Raw genomic sequence first — 18385 nt, 5'->3', positions numbered from 1 at the left:
AGAGATGTATAGATCCTGCCCCTCCCCCCCCGGGACGTGCTGGTTATGGTTTGTCAGTCTTTTCTGTCTCCTATGACAGTTCTGCATGCAGCTCAGCAGGTCCAGTTGTGCAGATTCTGCAACTGGGGTTTTCCCTGCCAGTGGAAACGGCTTGGGAGATAGGTGTAAGAGTGACAGCAGCAAACAATTGCTCACGTCCTAAGTGTTTCGTGGTTCCTTTAATCCTTTAAACAACTATAACCTGGCCAAGGTCAAACAGTCTATTTGCCCTCCAGGAACCCTTTTCTGTCTTGAGCTTGGCAGGCTGTCCTTCCTTAGGGCCTTACCCACATAGTCCCTTTATTCAGAACGCCCTTCCTTTTGGCCGGCTCCCCTTTTCGTTAAGGCCTGGCCCTATCTACAATAGATTCCTCCATTTTCTGACGACCGTAGTTGATGCGGCTGTGCGTGTGTGTTTTCTATTATCTGACTACGCCTCCACACCTACCAGTGGCAGGGCCTGGTTGGTGCAACATCTGCGCTAGTCTGAGGGGGCGTGGCGTGTGGCGGCACGGGAGCGCACTTCCGGCGGAAGAGGCAGGCAGCAATATGGCTGCCACCTAGAGGCGGTGGCACGGGGCGGCCGAGGATTTTCACTGGCCAGGCCTTGGTTGAATCGTGATTGGGGTTGGCCCCAGGCGGCACGCCGGCACGCAGGCACGCGGCACGCAGCACGCAGCGTCTACGGCCGGGTCTCGTAATGGGGCGTTACCTCGTGGCTTATGACGCGTGCTCGCTACCTGATGGCTCTGCTGGTCCTGGCACTGCCCGAAGCCTATTTTCCTCCGGTCCGGTGCCCAGACAGGTGGTGAGATGTTGGGGTTCGGACCCCATCGCAAACTCTCGACCCTAGCTCTTTAGATGAAGGTGTTCCCAGAATGGCTGGGGAATTGTGGAAATAGCGTCACTGCTCTGGTTGGTGAGCACTGTGATGCAATTGTATGTTTGGCTTTTGAACAGGGTCGGGGTAGGGGTTTCAGGGAATGACCACTCTGCCTGGAAAGATGAGGGCAAACATTCCGGGTGCGTTCCGGCCAGAGCTAGGTTTGAGAGGCCAGGAGTTAGGCATCCAAGTGGGAGCAAGGTGCTGGACTGAATGGAGAGTAATGAGCAAAAGTGCAGAGGTGTAAAGAAGTCTAGCACTTGGAGTCAAATAGTTGGCACTGGGGAAGCAAGGGGAAAAAGAGGCCCGAGAGGTGGACAGGGCTCAGGTTATGAAGGTCTTAGTACTGTGCTAAGGAATTTGGACTTGTCCTATGGGCACTGATGAGCTTTTTGGCATTATTAAGGAGGGCAGTATTGTGATCAGATTTGTGGGGTTCTTTGGAATTATTTTAGTGTCTGTATGGAGGAGAGAGAGATTGGAGATGGTGGGCCCGTTTAGGAAGCGATCACAGGGGCTAGATGTCGGCCTGAAGAGGTTGGGGAGAAGTCATTTTGTATACTCAAAGGACTGTAGAGACCCCTCCTTTTCCTCCCTGTGGCTGTCTTCAAGAGTGTGGAGGACATTAGTGCAGAAAGAGCTTGGTGGGCTGACAGGAGGTGGACAACAAAGTTCTTTATGCTGCTTTCATTCCTTTTGGAGACATCACAGATAATTAGATTCCACTGGATTATGGAACAGATCAGTCTTTGGTGTCTTTCATGTTTAGATTCCTAATTCCAGGGAAAGAACTTGGAAAAAAACATTAAGTCATGTGCATTCTGTATATGTTTGGTATGTAATGAAGTTAAGGAGGATATCTGTGTAGGTCACCATCACTACTCCTGGTGATATAAAAGGAATGTTTAGAGGATAACACAGCCAAGATGGTGGTACAGTTATGGGCTGAAATTGACAGAGATTGACAATTTGTTGGATTTGAAGAAAGGCTTTCTCCATGTTGGAACCATTTGGGGGCTTTGATTTCTGTTCATATACTATATAAACTGTAGTAATCAGTATGAAGATAGTCTGAAAAATCTTGGAAGGTCTCGTTATTGTTTCACATCACCTGCTGGGTCGCTGAACCCCCCCCCCCCCCACATCTACTTACCAGACCTCCCTCCTTAGCAGCTGTGCCTTTAAAAAGCAGAGGTCAGCAAGGAAATTTAGCCTTGATAATGGAATGTTGGCCTCTGCTTACCTGGGTGAGTTTTCCTTCAGTTGGTATAATTCTTGGTTCTATTTTTAAGACAGGCATTTTAGACCCAGCTCTACTACTAACTTTGTGTGCGACAAACTCTCTGAGCCTTATGTTCTTCAGTTTTTTAAAAATATTTATTTTTTATTTTTTAGAGAGAGAGGAAAGGAGGAAGAAAGAGAGGGAGAGAAACACCGATTGGCTGCCTCTTGTACATATCTCGACCAGGGACTGAACCTACAACCCAGACATGTGCCCTGACCAGGAATTGAACCAGTGACCTTTTGTGCTTTGCAGTACGACGCCCAACCAATTGAGCCACACCAATCAGGGCACAAGCTCTTCAATTCTTAAATAAAGTGGTAAGACTGGCCTTTGGGGGCCCTTCTGTCTTTGCATTCTGTAAATTAGTAACTCTTATTGCTCTCGTTCCGCCAACTAAAATATCTGTGCTCCGGTCTCTAGTAGCTACCTAACTTAGTAGTGAGGTCAGCGCTCTGTATGTAGTTAATGCTCAATTGTGATGAATAATTGCTAGATCAACCTTTTTTTTTTCTACTTTCTATAAGTCTTGTAAACAAAGGTTATCAAAATGCTTGGAAAGTAACTCAGTGCTTGGAAAGTTTAAATTATGTAGTGGTGGAATCGGATAATACATAGTCACTATTTAGCTATAGTAACTTAAAGTGATTTTAATATTTCTAGAGGCACTGTTAACTAAACCAAGAAAATCTAAAATTAGATTGTTTGCTTTTTAAATGGCGTTGGGATATGCCCTGTCTCCTCCTGTTGCCCACGTAATTAACTACCCATTTCTGCTATTGTAGAGAAGTACTTTTGTGCAATTTGAGTTTGCAGAGGTAAGTTTTCAGTGCTTTCTGTTTGACTAGTGTCCCTGTTGTCATTGGTTACAAAAGGTGCCACTCTCCATTTGGGTGGGGATAGGAGATTCCTGGGGCTACCATAACAAATTACCACAAACTTGGTGACTTAAAAGAAATTTATTCTCACAACTCTGGAGGCTGGAAATCTGAAGTCAAGGTGTTGGCAGGGCCTCGCTCCTTCTGAGTACTCTAGAGACAGTCCTTTCCTTCATGGCTTGCAGTGGCGTGTGGCAGTCCTTGGCATTCCTTGACTTGTAACTGCATCATTCCACTCTCTTCCCCTGTCTTCACATGGCCTTCCTCCCTGCATGTGTCTCTCTGTGACTTCTCTTCCTATAACGACACCACTCATTGGATTTAGGGCCCACCCTTATCCAGTGTGACCTCATCTTAACTAATGACTTCTATGAAGACCCCGTTTGGGTAGATGTGAAATTCGGGGGATACTGTTCAACACTCTGCAATGGTTCGGTGTTGACAGTTGCCAAGAGATAGGAAGTTCCGGTTGGGAGTTTGCCTCATGTAGTCAGAGTGTGGAAGCAGGTCCTGCAGAGCCCTCTGACCTGGCATTGTAGTTCCTGTTTCCGGTGTGTGCTCTCTGTCTCCATACCCGGGCACGGGGTGATGGTGTACCCCCAGCTCTAACAAGCAGTTAGTGTATGTTCTTTGTTAAGTAGGTACATATAGTCTAGGTGGTTAGGAAGGAGAAATATGTCTTTTTTCTTGTACTTGTGCTACTAGTATGTAAGCACTAACTACAAGAAGAGTTAAACTGCAGATGTGAGCTTTTTTGGAGGGAGGGCAAGATACTGCAGCAGCTACAGACAGCATGGTATGGCCGAGAATCTTTGCCTTTTACTAAAGCTGTCGTTATTTGAAAGTGTTCATTATGAACCGACTATAAAACTAATTCTTACTTAGATATTCTCTCCACCTCACATTTGAATAAATACTAGCCATCTGTCAGTCTGTTGGCCAGTCTTCCCTGACCATTCCGTGTCTGTATCAGGCCAGGAAGCTCCAGTTCATGGGCCAGAGCCATTGTGCAGCCTGCTTTTATATGGCCTGTGTACTAAGTGGTGGTAGTACTTGTAAAGGGCTGCGGAGTGCGGGGGGTGACTATGCAACAGAGATTATATGTGACCTACACAGCTTAAAATATTTACTCTCTAACCTTTTTCGGAAAATGTGTTGACTTTTAGTCTAGGACAATATGCTGCAAATAGAGTGTACGTTGATTGCAAAGTAAAATTGCGAATCTTGCCTAAGAGGCAGGATTTCATGAAGTATCTGAAAGTGATTATGGAAAACTGCTGTTTTTGGTTCTAGTGTAAAAAGTGAGGCTCTTGTGAAGGTAACCCAATCAACAACTGAGGAGGAGGAGAAAACCTCTATGACAGGTTGGGTGCTTTAAAAGAAAATTATTTGAATTCCTATTGCTGCTATAACAAACAAATCACCAACAAACAAATCACCACAAATTTGGTGGCTTGTACAATGCAAATGTGTTATCTTACAGTTCAAGACACCAAAAGTCCAAAATGGACGTCACCAGCTTAAAATCAAGGTGTCGACAGGGCTGTGTTCCTTCCGGAGGCTGCAGCAGAAAATCCGTTTCTTTACCTTTCCCACCTTCTAGAGACTGGCCTCATTCCTTGACTCTGGCCCCTTCCATTGTCAAGCCGGCGGTGAGCAGGCGTGTCTTTCTCACTCTGTGTCACTCTGGAGCTCACTCTTCTGCTTCCTTTTTCACGTGCAGAAGATCCTTGTGGTTATGTTGGGCCCACCCAAATAATCCTGGATAATATTTTTACTTTAAGATCAGCTGGCTAACCTGAATTCCATCTGTAAACTTAATTCCCTCTTGCCATATAATAAGTATATTCACAGGTTCCAAGGAGTAGAATGTGGACATCTTGGGGGAGGGGGCGTAATTTTGCCTACCACAAAACCCTTCAATGTTTGGCTATTTTAAAAAAAATCTTTGTGCCCTGGCTGGCATAGCTCAGTGGATTGAGCGTGGGCTGCGAACCAGGCATCGCAGGTTCGATTCCCAGTCAGGGCACATGCCTGGGTTGCAGGCCATGGCCCCCAGCAACCATACATTGATGTTTCTCTCTCTCTCTCTCTCTCTCCCTCTCTCTCCCTCTCTCTCCCTCTCTCTCCCTCTCTCTCCCTCTCTCTCCCTCTCTCTCCCTCTCCTCTCTAGAAATAAATAAAATCTTTAAAAAAAATCTTTGTGATTAGTGTTCATGACTAAGTATGAAATAAGTCATTTCATGCTGTCTTTCAATTTTTTTTAATTGCTGGAAATAAAAATAGTACCTTACCCATCTTTGTTTCTAAGAACAAGGCATAGTTATAAATGTAACCTGGAATTTTATTTCACATGTTTTTAAATGTTCATGAAAAGGTCCGAAACAAACCTTTAAAAACATCTACCCTTTCCTAGTATCAGTGGGGTTGACTGGTTTCGTGGTGAGCGCTCTATGAAATGCCGGCGCCAGCCAGTACTTCAGGTGGATGGGAACAGTCTCTTTACGTCTTCATTTTGGCTGAGCAGGTCGAGCTGTGATAATGTTTCAGCACTTTCTTAAGGAGGTACAGTCCTTTCAACACCTCCTCTTGGATTTCCCCAGGAACCGGTGGGCTCAGCAGCTACTTCCGCTTTGCCCAGAAGCTGCTTGCTGATATCAAGGAGCTTGGGGAGCCGAGGCCGCAGTAACTCGTCTTTCCTGGCTGCTGCCATCTTCCGGGGGGCGGGGGGCTTTGGTATCCCTTATTCTTGGACAGTGAAGTATTCCATACTACATTCTGTGTTCTCTGTTACTCTTCTATGAAATACGTGTTTCAGCAGTTAGCAATCCATTTTCTCCAGTTCAGTGCTGATCTTGTCTTTTTTTAAAATATATTTTATTGATTATGCTATTACAGGTGTCCCATGTTTCCCCTTGTTATTCCCCTCCGCCCTGCACGATCCCCCCACCAGCATTCCCCCTCGTCAGTTCATGTCCATGGGTTGTACGTGTAAGTTTTGTGGCTTCTCCTTTTCCTATACTATTCTTAACCCATACCTGTCTATTTTGTATCTATCATTTATGCTTCTTATTCCCTGTACCTTTCCCCACATTCTCCCCCTTTCTCCTCCCCACTGGTAACCCTCCATGTGATCTCCATTTCTGTAATTTTATCCCTGTTGTATACTTTGTGGGGTTTTTTGTCCTTTTTTTTTTTTTAGGTTCAGTTGTTGATAGTTGTGAGTTTGTTGTCATTTAACTGTTCATAGTTTTTTTATATATAAAGATTTTATTTATTTATTTTAGAGAGGGGAAGGGAGGGGGAAAGAGAGGAAGAGAAACATTCATGTGTGGTTGCCTCTCATTTGCCCCTTGTTGGGGACTTGGCCTCCAACCCAGGTATGTGTCCTGACTGGAAATCGAACCGGCAACCCTTTTGTTTGCAGGCCAGTGCTCAATCCACTGAGCCACACCAGCCACAGGGCTAACTGTTCATAGTTTTGATCATCTTGTTCTTACATAAGTCCCTTTAACATTCCATAGAATAAGGGCTAGGTGATGATGAACTCCTTTGACTGGACCTTACTTGGGAAGCACTTTACCTGCCCTCCCATTCTAAATGATAGCTTTGCTGGATGGAGCAATCTTGGATGTAGGTCCTTGTTTTTTATGACTTGGAATACTTCTTTCCAGCCCCTTCTTGCCTGCAAGGTTTCTCTTGAGAAAGCAGCTGATAATCCTATGGGAACTCCTTTGTAGGTAGCTGTCTCCCTTTTTCTTGTTGCTTTTAAGATTCTGTTTAGTCTCTGATCCTACAATTATGATGTGCCTTAGTGTGTTCTTCCTTGGATCCAACTTCTTTGTGACTCTCTGAGCTTCCTGGACTTTCTGCAATTCTATTTCCTTCACCAGATTGGGGAAGTTTTCCTTCATTATTTTTTCAAATAAGTTTTCCATTTCTTGTTCTTCCTCTTCTCCTTTTGGCACCCCTATGATTTGGATGTTGGAACATTTAAAGTTGTCCCAGAGGTTCCTAAGCCTCTCATCATTTTTTTAATTCTTATTTCTTCATTCTGTTCTGATTGAATGTTTATTTCTTCCTTCTGGTCCATATTGTTGATTTGAGTCCCAGTTTCCTTCCCTTCACTGTTGGTTCCATGTACCTTTCTCTTCATTTTGCATTGCCTTCACTTTTTCTTCTATTTACAACCATACTCAGCCATTTCTGTGAGCATCCTGATTATCAGTGTTTTGAACTCTGCATCTGATAGGTTGGCTATCTCTTCATTGCTTAGTTCTGTTTTTGGAGCTTTTATCTGTTCTTTCATTTGGGCCATATATTTTGTCTCTGTGGAGCTGTTACCTAGTAAGGGGCAGAGCCTTAGGTATTCACTGGGGCAGGGCCACCCACTTTGCTGCATTGTGGGGGAGGGGTTCAAGAGGGAACAGTGATGCTGTTCCCAGAGCTGAGGAGCTCTCTGCTGGCTTTCAGTCACTTCCCCCGATACCCACAATCAGATTGTGCCCTTCTGGTACTGATTCTGGGTGGGCGTGTTTGTGTACGTCCTAGGACCCTGTGGGTCACTCCAGCAAACTCTCCTGTGAAGCTGGGAGTTTCTCCTGCTGATGCAACCCCCACAGGTTTTTTTGACCATAGGTTTTGAGGCTTTGTTTTCCTGTGCTAGAACCCTGGGTTGTGCTGTCTCTCTCTTTCCTGCAGGATAATCCACATGCAAATGTGGGACCACCCAGTCTGCCAGCCGCCGCCTTACTGCGAGTCCTCTCCTTCCTGGCTGCCCGTTTCCATCCCTCCTGTCAGTCTGGATGAAATGTTTCCTCTTGAACTCCTTGGTTGTTGGACTTGCATACAGTTCGATTTTCTGGCAGTTCTGGTTATGTTTTTGCTTTTAAATTTGTTGGTGTCCTTCTTTTGGTTGTACGAGGAGGCAAAGTTATCTACCTCCACCTCCATCTTTGCCAGAAGTCTCTGCTCTTGACTTTTAAAGTGGACTCAGAACCCAGTAACTGCATTTACCCTTAAAAATCCAGTTCCAAAGAGTATGCCAGAAAAGACCCTCCTATTGGGAGAAGGGAAGTGGGTGGTGGCTCAGGGACTTTTTATGGTTAGCTTTGTGCTCAGCCTGGCAGTGAAGGGGTGGGGAGAGGTGCGGGCTGGCAGCGTAGAATCAGGCATGAGCAAGTCTAAGACTTCCTAGAGGTAAATGGCAGGCATTCATCTGACTCACAAGGGGTAAGCAGCCGAGTGGTATTGCAGTCTTTTCGGAATGAGTCTGAACTTTTTGGGAGGATGGTTTGTGTCAGTTTGCCCAAACCAGCGTGGGAACTAAGGAAGGCTCTTCCGGACCAAATGAATGGGGCCAGCGTCCTTCCCATCGTGGCGATAGTCTGTGCCTGGACAGCGTGGCTTGGAGTGGGGGGAGCAGGCTCTCAGCAAAGCTGGAGGCACTGTCCCGACGAACGTCTTGCTTTGGGACATGGACATGGACTGTGTCCTTCCCTCCTTGACAAGGGTGGGACTTCCCTTTTGCTCACCTTGGTCCCTCCTTGTTCTCATCCGCCTCTGCGAGACCTGGACTTGAGGGCCAGACTCTGCCCAGTGACGGCCGTCCTTGCCCGGGGAGCCCCTCGGAGGTAACTTCCACCTGTGACGGGGGTCACACACACCAATTGTGCCCTCCCTCGGCTGACCCAGGTGGCTCGTTAGCAGTTGGCTGATGGCTTGAATCTCTTGACACTGTTTGGTTATTTCCCTCCAGTTTGGTCGGGCGATGACTAGTCAGAGAAGTTCCCTGGGAAGACTCTGGAAGCGCATACAGAAGAAGAGGGGTCAGAGCCTCCCAAAGCGGAAATGTGGGCGGCGAGATTGAAGGCGTGAGCTTCTGCTGTGGGTGGTGATGGGGGAACCAGATGCAGGCGCCATGGGTTTCTCGTCCTGGTCGGGCTCAAGGTGTGCCTGGGGCTTGTGTGGCCGTGGAGCGAGGGGGACGTCTGGATGAGGAAGGACAGTGGGTGTCCCTCATCACCAGCATCCGCCAGCCTTCTCGTCTTTCCCGCCCCCTCCCTGAAGACTTCGGGGCCAGGTCACGCTGTCGTCTGTTCCTGTCCCGGTTTCAGAGAAGCCCCTCCTCTCATTCTGCTCCAGGCTGCGGCCGCTCCCTGCCGTGGTGCTTCCTTCTGCCTGTTGACACACCGTCCTGACCCGTGCTTCTCCTCTCTCCGCCCTCGGAACAGTGGGGTCTCTGAGTTCCTTCCTCAGGCCTCAGCCCCTCTCCACATGTCCGTGGGGCAGTTTCAGCCACATTTCCCATCTGAGGTTACCACAGCCACTTGCTGTTCTGGTCTCTGGTCCTAACCCTGACCACTCTCCCAGGTTTCACGTATTTCTGCCTGAACATCGCACTGTCCCTGTAAATAAGCAAAGCACATCCCAAGTGAATTCCCTCTCCTTTCGCTCTGGTCTTCCGGGTACCCGACCTCAGTCAGTGTTGTTCTCTTCCACGTAGTCACCCAAACTAGGGACTTCAGTGTCACCCCCTCGTAATTTATGCCTGCTGCACCTCCACAGCCTGCTGATTGTGTCTGCCGAGTCTTCCTGAGTCTCTGCCTGTTCGCTCCTGCCACATCTTTTTTTTTTTTTTTTTAAGAGAGAAACCTCAACATGTGGTTGCCTCTCAGACACCCCCAACTGGGGACCTGGCTGGCAACCCAGGCCTGTGCCCTGACTGGGAATCAAACCAGCGACCCTTTGGTTTGCAGGCTGGCACTCAGTCCACGGAGCCACACCAGCCAGGGTGGCTCCTGCCACATCTTGGCTGAGCCTCTCCTCTCTCACGAGAGTGCTGAGATCCTGGTCTCCGTGCCCCAGGCCTGTGTCTTCCTGTCGTGAGAAGCCAGTTGGCACTTCCTAAAGCACAGCTCTGATGATTCGCCCTTAAGTGTTCTAGGCATCCCGCGTCTATAGGGCTGACCGCTGACTCCATCAGAGGGGTAGGAGGGGTCCCCATGTTCTGACCCTGCTCTTCTCACCACATTGTATCCCCATTTTTATTCTAGAAAACAAGAGTGTGTGGTTACCTGTAAATCTCCCATGTTTTTGTACAAGCAGTTCCTTTGCCTAAAATGATCTTTTCAACTTACCTTATTTAGCTAACTTGTACTGACCTTTCATAGCTGTGCTCACTTGCTGTCTTCTCCAGGAAACTGAATCCTCCAGTTGCGTTAGTGTCCCTCTGGGCATGTGCGGCCTCCGGACTCCACGGAGCCCTCTGTCCGAGCACTTGCCGAGTTGCTGTGGCCTTGCTTTACATGTTGCTTCCTCCCAGCCAGACACTGCTCTGTGTGCTTTACGAATGCTTGCTCCTGTTGACAAGCCTTTGAGATAAGCACTATTATTATGCCCAATTCTGGGTGACAAAACTGGGGCACAGTAAGGTCAAATAACTTGTTGAACATGACACAGCCTGTGGGTTGTGGAGCTAAGACTGGAAGCCAGACTGTGTCTCGGTAGTATCTGTGTGTCTCACATAGTTGGGAACACCCCTCCCCCACTGGGCCGCCTGTCCTTCAAGGGCAGAAGCCACACCTTCTCACTGAGGAACCCAGTGCTTGGCCTCAGAGTTCAGCACCTGTATGTTGACCTGTCCGCACTACAGGAACGTCAGAGACCACGCCGTTTTCTGTATCACACAAATGGAGGATTTATAGTGAACACTCTGTTTATCTAGTCAGCCTTGTCCATTTGGATCATAAAGCAAGGCCCAGCCTCCTCCGTTGTCTCCTGAGCACTAGAGACCAAGGCAGACCACCACCCTCCCTGGTTGCATTGCAGCCATCCTGTGAATACGTAGGGTTAGGCGTAGAGGGAGAGGGTTATGGTCCATCTGACCGGAGTAAGGTGGGTGGGCTTGAGCTGGGGCTCGAAAGTGCCTGGAACAGTGTCATTCTGTGACTGCAGGGAGGTGAAGCAAGCTACGTGTCTGTGGACGAGTGTGATGAGATAACGTGCCTGCGGGGTGGGGCTGGGGGTAGATAGTGCTGAGGTCTCCTGTCACTGGGTGTCCAGCTGGGTGGGTGCTGTGACTATGGCCTCTGCCTCCTGCAGCTCCACCGGGGTGCTGGGCCTTCACTGTTGGCACCTTACAGCCTGCTCACTGCAGTCGGGTTCTGGGTGTGGTTGCAGAAGAACCCTCGTTCTCCAACTCGGGGAGTCAGGGAGTTCTCTCTAACCGAGCAATTTCTTCACCCAGGGAGAGCCCGCTACAGAAAAAAGGCCCAGTCCAATCCGCAGGTGTACATGGACATCAAGATCGGGAACAAGCCAGCCGGCTGCATCCAGATGCTCCTGCATTCTGACGTTGTTCCCATGACAACAGGTGAGTAGGGCTCCTGTCAGGATTGCCGGGAGGCTGGTGGCTAATCAAGCCGAGGAGGAAGCTGCTGCATCCTTGACACTGTTTCTACCTGAGTCCACCGGAGGCATCTTGGATCCCAGAAGCTAGTAGCAAAAGAGGCAGAGCAGGTGTTTTTGAAGCTCTGTAAAGAGTTAGGACCATTAGAAAGAATAAGCAGTTGAAAGTTATAAAATATTTCAACTACTGTCCAGTTGGGTTTTATTTTATTTTTTCTTTTAAGATTTTATTTATTTAGTTTTAGAGGGAGGGGAGGGGAGGGAGAAAGAGAGGGAGGGAAACATCAATGTGTGGTTGCATTTCGCATGCCCCCTACTGGGACCTGGCCCACAACCCAGGCATGTGCCTGGCTTGGAATTGAACCAATGACCCTTTGGTTTGCAGGCCGGCACTCAGTCCACTGAGCCACACCAGCCAGGGCCCCTATTCTTTATCACTTATTTATATACATTCATTTTTCCCCTTCTGTACCCTTGAGAGGAAGTTGAAGACATGTCCTTTGACCGCAAATATTTCAGTATGTATTTCCTGAGAAGAAAAATATGCCCTTACTAATCTCATTACAGCTATCAAAATCAGGAAATGTAACATCCATACACTAATCAAAACTAACCTTCGGGCCATATTTACATTTCATCACCTATCCCAACTTCATGCAAATCCCCATGAGTCTGTTTACCGGAAAAAATGACCAAAAATAGCCAAAAACTGCGGGGGGGGGGGAATCAAGTAGCAGTAACATGAATGTATTGTTCTGAGATGTAATCACCAAAATAATCACCTGAAAGAAATAAACATTACCTCTGGCAGGGCAGAAAATTGGTATTGGGGGAGAAGAATTCCGTGTTTTATAACAAGTTTCATAGAGTGATTTTTGAAAAACTATATACAATTATGGCTGTAATAAGCATTTTAAAAAGGCTGGACTGAGTCTGGCCAAGATGGAGGCATAAGTAGATACTCGTTGCTTCCTCACACAATGAAAAGAAGGATAACAACCAACTTAAAAACAAAAAACAACCAGAACTGCCAGAAAATCGAGCTGTATGGAAGTCTGACAACCAAGGACTTAAAGATTGATTCATCCAGACCGGTAGGAGGGGTGGAGACGGGCAGCCAGGCAAGACGGGAAGCTGGGGAGGTGAGGTCAAGCAGCAAGGCTGTGGCTGGTGGAGTGGGATACCCCACATTCACATGCAGATCAGCCGGCAGGAACACCGGGGGAGCAAGACAGACCACACAGCCCAGGGTTCCTGCACAGGAAACTAAAGCCTCAAAACCTCTGGCTGTAAAACCTGTGGAGGTTATGGCAGTGGGAGAAACTCCCACTCTCACAGGAGAGTCCATTGGAGTGGCCTGTAGAATCAGAATGTACGCAAGTCCATCCACCAGGTAATCAGCACCTGCCAGGACACAGTCTGCTCATAGGAAGTGAGGGAAGTGACTGAAAGCCGGTGAGAGCCAAGCAAGTGTTGTTCCCACTTGGACCTCCTCCCCCGCAGACAGTGCCACAGTGCAGCAAATTGGGTGGCCCCGCCCTGGTGAACACCCAAGGCTCTGCCCCTTACTAGGTAACTGCTGTGCTGAGACAAAGAAATATGGCCCAAATGAAAGAACAGATCAAAGCTCCAAAAACAGAACTAAGCAGTGAAGAGACAGTCAACCTATCAGATGCAGAGTTCAAAACACTGATAATCAAGATACAGAAATGGCTGAATATGGTTGTAAATAGAGGAAAAATGCAAAATGAAATGAAGAGAAAGGTACAGGGAACCAACAGTGACGGGAAGGAAACCAGGACTCAAATCAATGATTTGGAACAAAAAACAAGAATTCAAAGAAATGAGAAGAGGCTTAGGAACCTCTGGGACAACTTTAAATGTTCCAACATCCAAATCATAGGGGTGCCAAAAGGAGAAGAGGAAGAGCAAGAAATGGAAAACTTATTTGAAAAAATAATGAAGGAAAACTTCCCCAATCTGGTGAAGGAAATAGAATTGCAGAAAGTCCAGGAAGCTCAGAGAGTCCCAAACAAGTTGGACCCAAGGAAGCACACACCAGGGCACATCATCATTAAATTACCCAATGAGGATAAGGAGAGAATCTTAATAGTAGCAAGAGAAAAGCAGGCAGTTACCTCCAAAGGAGTCCCCATAAGACTGTCAGCTGATTTCTCAAAAGAAACCTTGCAGGCAAGAAGGGGCTGGAAAGAAGTGTTCCAAGTCATGAAAGGCGAGGACCTGCATCTGAGATTCCTCTATCCAGCAAAGCTATCATTTAGAATGGAAAGGCAGATAAAGTGCTTCTCAGATAAGGTCAAGTTAAAGGAGTTCATCATCACCCAGCCCTTATTTTATGAAATGTTAAAGGGACTTACCTAAGAAAAAGAAGATGATCAAAACTATGAACAGTAAAAATAAAAAACACAACTAACAACAACGGGACCTAAAAAACAAAGAAATGGAGATCATACGGAGGGTTATCAGTGGAGAGGAGGAGCAGGGAGAATGGGGGAAAAGATATAGGGAATAAGTAGCATAAGTGGTAGGCACAAAATAGACGGGGAAGGTATAAGAATAGTACAGGAAATGGAGAAGCCAAAGAACTTACATGTACGACCCATGGACATGGACTAAGGAGGAGGGAATACTAGAGGGAAGGAGGGTGCAGGGTACTGGGTAGTAGATAAAGGGGAGGAAAAAATGAAACAGCTGTAATAGCATAATCAATAAATATACTTTAAAAGAATAAAAATTTAAAAGACTAGATAAACTAAAAGGATTATGGGTAAAAGGGTCATTATGAATTTTATGAAAATATGAAATACAACAATCATCAGTAATAGGTAACCCCTGGGAAATGGAACACGGGTGCTGAGGGGAAAATTCTGCGTACATGAATGTTTGCCCAGGCATAAGGTCTATGTGGACTTAGAATAACTCTTTTTTAAAACATTTATTTTTAGAGAGAGGGTAACAGGAGCAGAAAGAGAGGGACAGAAATAGCAATGTGTGGTTGCCTCCCATGCACCCCCTGCTGGGGACCTGGCCTGCAATCCAGGCATGTGCCCTGACTGGGAATCAAACCGGTGACCCTTTGGTTCACAGGTCCGCTCTCAATCCACTGAGCTACACCAGCCAGGGTGACTTAGAATGGTGCTTCATTGGGCGGAACAGTGCAGGACATCTCAATTCCCTGCTCCTTCCCACTCATACCAGTGGCGCCCCCAGTATTATGGACCAAAAACATGCCTTGAAGTCTCTAAGCAGCCTCCAGGGGGCAGTGTTACCCTGCATATAACCCCTGCCCTACACAATCTCATCCCTTCAGTTTTGGGCTTAAATGCATAATGGAATGAGATTGTAGGGGCAGATAATCGTAAACAGATCTTCCACACTCTTGTCTGGCAGGCCATAGACAATTTTTCATTAAGTGGGTTATTGCAGAACACCTAGCATTTCAGGCCTCCCCCCCAGTAATGCCAGTAGTACCCCATAACATTTCTGATGATCAAAAACACTTAAATTTCTGAGGGACCTCTAGGGGTGGGACTGACCCCACTGAGAACCAGCGGCCCAGGCACCGTTCCGGTCCGAGGGCTGGCAGGCACGTCTCTGCTGCTCTTCACACGCCCGACAGCTGGTGCTCTTCACCCCACACTCTTCCTCCCCTTTTGCTGTTTCAGTCAGTGACTCCACTGTCCACCTGGCCGAGGAGTCAGACCCTTGGGACCCACCCTTGAGCCCTCTCCTCCGCCACCCGCACGTCAGAGCCCTTTGTCTCCAGTCACTGCCAGGCCGGACCACCCTGTGCCCTCCAGCGCCGCTCTCGCCCCTCGTAGTCTAATGTCAAGGTAGCCAGAGTGGTCCTTCCAGATGGAAACCCAGTCCCATTGTCTGTGGACAGTCCTCCTGGGGCCACATCGCCCTTAGGCTCTGGTCCAGCAGGGCCAACCGACCCAGACCTGGCACCTCCCCACACCCGCTGACTCGCAGCTCCATCCTCTGTGTCCCCCTGCAGGCTTGCTGTTCCTCAGACCCACAGCTCTCTCCCCTCGGGGCCTCGGCCAGTGCCGATTCCTCCCTGGAGCATTCTTCCCCCCGGTGTCCGCAGGGCCATCCCTCCCTCCCTTCAGGTGCCAGATATGTGTCCCCTTGTCCGAGGGGCCTGCCTTGGTCTCCCTCTCTAGTGGGCGTTACTACCATCTCACTCGTCTTTTTGAGTCAGCTTCATTTTTTTTGCCACACCCTTACTACCTGTAACTGTAAGGTTATTTTTCTGCTTGTTTTCTGTCTCCCCCTGAGAACAGCAGCCTCGTGAGCACAGGACATGGGATATTTTTCACTCTTGTGTCAGCATCAGACCCACAGCAAGCCCACAGTTTGACCATCGGACACAGTGCTCACGGGGCTGGTCTGTTCCGTGTCAGACACCCTGCTCTGCAGCCTCGCTGAGCGGGACGGGACACGGCCCCACCCCCAGGGAGCACAGGGTGCCGAGGCCCCGCTGTGCAGAGCGGCTTTCTCACCGCCACAGACAGGCTGCAGCTGCTCCTGCTGCCCCTCAGCCCCCAAACCTGGGCCCTTAGACTAAACTCAGACGTGTGTGGCCCCCCCCTTAGAGTCTCCCGTGATGGTGGCACCAGCCCACCTGACACACCCAGAGCCCCTGTGTGACTGCCCCTGCGCTTCCATTCTCTGCACAGCTGTCTGCTCCTGGCCTCCCTGTCACAGCACGGTTGTCTTTCGAGTGACTTGCTGTAGACTGAGCGCCCCCAGAGCCAGGACCCTGTCCCCAAAGGCTCAACAGGGGTCTGGTCACAGTGCAGGCAGGCAGTATTTGTTGAGTGAGTGACACAGAAAGGACAAAACAGTGTAAAGTGTTGGAGCAACCCTGCTCCCCGTCCCGCGGACTGTCTGTGGAGTGGAGGACAGGCACCTGCATGGTCCCTGCGTCCCAGAGTCGGCTTGGCGTGGGGGAGGGGACTGACCTGCGCGTCCCTCCCCCAGGGCTGCTGTCCATGGCCAACTCCGGCCCCAACACCAACGGCTTCCAGTTCTTCCTGACGTGTGACAAGACGGATTGGCTGGACGGCAAGCACGTGGTATTTGGGGAGATCACGAAAGGCCTGGATGTCCTGTGGAAGATCGAGGTGGGTGACGAACCGAGGGGCAGCGAGAGCACAGCTTAGAGGGAGGGGCGCAGCGGCTCACGGAGGAGACTGCGGGTGCTCAGGCTGGGAGTGGGGGGTGGGCTGGGTGTCCCTGAGGCCCCCTCTAATCTTCACCCTCCCTGCGTGCTTTCTCGTCTCCTGTTCCGCCCACAAAGGCCCAGGGCAGCAAGGACGGGAAGCCTAAGGAGAAGGTGATCATCTCCAACTGCGGGGAGTACGTGTGAGAGGCGCTTTCCCTGTGCTGTGCCTGCGGGTCCGGGATTCGTTCGCCCCGGGGATCCAGCACATGTTAAGCAGGGGTCCGTGACCTGGCCCTTCTCAGGGTCAGCGTGGAGCAGCTCCCCTGCAGGCCGGCCTGGGCTTCCCCTGGCTCTTTCCCAAGCGTAGCGGTGGCCCGGGAGCCGGCACAGTCGCCCCCATCCCTGCTGTGGGTGGCTGGGCGTGGCCTTCGTAGGCCTTTGCCGCCAGGGCCTCTCCTGGGCCCACCGGTGTGGCTGCTGGACGTTTCCTCTGATAAAGAAAACCCCGGATCCTGCACTGCTGCCCGCTGGGAAAGGCCTGAGGTCCTCCCCTGCCGCTCGCCCTTCCCTGGCCATCCTGAGAGCACACTGCGCGGGCCACTGTGGAGCCGAGGAGCTTGAAGCAGGTACAGAAGCGCCTCTGTCCTCTCTCGTTCCCGGTGCCAGATGCACGAATTGGGTTAGCCAGACTGTTTCTGCCCTCACCCTGCTGGCCCCGAGTCACCTCACAGCGTTTCTCACGTGCTGAGGCTGAGCACCGGAAACCATCGGTCCCCAGAAACCACGTCCAGCACGGCTGCCCCCTCCCCACCGGTAGCTTGGAATCAAACCTCGACGTTTAGAAACCATTGGGCTGGGCAGGGCTGGTTCTGGAGTGGGGTTGAGGTCAGGTTGAGCCCGGAGGGGAGGGGAGGAGCCTGCTGGCCTGGGGCCCAGTGATCCTGGCCAGCTCCTGCAGAGGGGCGGGTGCCAGCATCAGGGGTGGGCTTCAGGTGGGCTTCTCCCCAGCAGAGACCCTCGCTTTTTAACCTCCGTGTCCCTCTCACGGGGATCAGTCAGGGCTATCAGGACGGGCAGCAGGGAGGCCAGGGAAAAGGCAGCTATTTGGGGCCAATGTGAGGTCCAAGGGAGAAGAGGATGTGTGTTAAGCACCGGGCGTGGCCAGTCTGTATGTGACATGCAGGGACATGGAGCAGGCTGGCCGGAGGCCCCGGGAGGGAGGGCTGGTATCACAATGCTGTGAAACAAGGGGAGAGGTTATGGGGGGACCTTGTCACTTACTGTCCTCCTCTGGTCGTCCTGGGAGCGTAGGGCCAGCAGATGGCCAGGAGGCCGCTGGGTGGGGAGCACGGGGTGACGATCACTCACTGTGCTGGGCAAGGGCTTCCCCTGACCTTGCCCCTGCGTCCACCCATGACCCTTGTACCGGTGGTGACCTGAGACTCGGGGGAGGTGCCAGGCCCAGGCAGTCCAGGCTAGTGGCCTCTGGTGTTGGCACAGGTGTTGGGTGGGGCTCGGATGGTAGGGTCTTGGGGGGCCCACAGCACCCTCGGGAAAGGAATGGGGGACCTGGTTTGTAAGTGAGACACTGAGACAGAAGTCCAGGCATGGGATGCTGCTACAAGTTGTTTTCAAAGATTGTTTAATAACAGATTTTCGGAATAAATGGAATAAGATCACCAAGCAGTGCAGCGTGTGGC

The 18385-nt window shown here is 49.8% G+C and overlaps 1 protein-coding gene across 2 annotated transcripts; it reads left to right on the top strand.

The window, feature by feature from the left end:
• Positions 1-164: 164 nt before the first annotated feature.
• Positions 165-18368, top strand: LOC114497717 (peptidyl-prolyl cis-trans isomerase E-like). Of its 2 annotated transcripts, XM_036025815.1 has the most exons (6): positions 165-958; positions 2096-2169; positions 2318-2524; positions 11331-11456; positions 16502-16644; positions 16821-18368. In XM_036025815.1, the coding sequence occupies exons 4-6, from the start codon at positions 11378-11380 to the stop codon at positions 16887-16889; spliced, it is 291 nt and encodes a 96-aa protein (XP_035881708.1). In that variant the 5' UTR covers positions 165-958; positions 2096-2169; positions 2318-2524; positions 11331-11377; the 3' UTR covers positions 16890-18368. The 2 variants fall into 2 exon arrangements, with proteins under 2 accessions (XP_035881708.1, XP_028369401.1); XM_028513600.2 differs by lacking the exon at positions 2096-2169.
• Positions 18369-18385: the final 17 nt, after the last annotated feature.

The sequence above is a fragment of the Phyllostomus discolor genome, chromosome 5 (assembly GCF_004126475.2).
Source record: "Phyllostomus discolor isolate MPI-MPIP mPhyDis1 chromosome 5, mPhyDis1.pri.v3, whole genome shotgun sequence".
Taxonomy (NCBI): domain Eukaryota; kingdom Metazoa; phylum Chordata; class Mammalia; order Chiroptera; family Phyllostomidae; genus Phyllostomus; species Phyllostomus discolor.
Note: the sequence above shows the minus strand (reverse complement) of the source record. Positions and strands in the feature narration are given on the sequence as shown.

Excerpts from the sequence above, each read along its gene's own strand:
- LOC114497717 (XM_028513600.2), top strand. The coding sequence starts at position 11,378 with ATGGACATCAAGATCGGGAACAAGCCAGCCGGCTGCATCCAGATGCTC. Across the intron at positions 11,457-16,501 it reads CGTTGTTCCCATGACAACAG|GGCTGCTGTCCATGGCCAAC; the intron begins GTGAGTAGGGCT and ends TCCCTCCCCCAG. Across the intron at positions 16,645-16,820 it reads ATGTCCTGTGGAAGATCGAG|GCCCAGGGCAGCAAGGACGG; the intron begins GTGGGTGACGAA and ends CCGCCCACAAAG.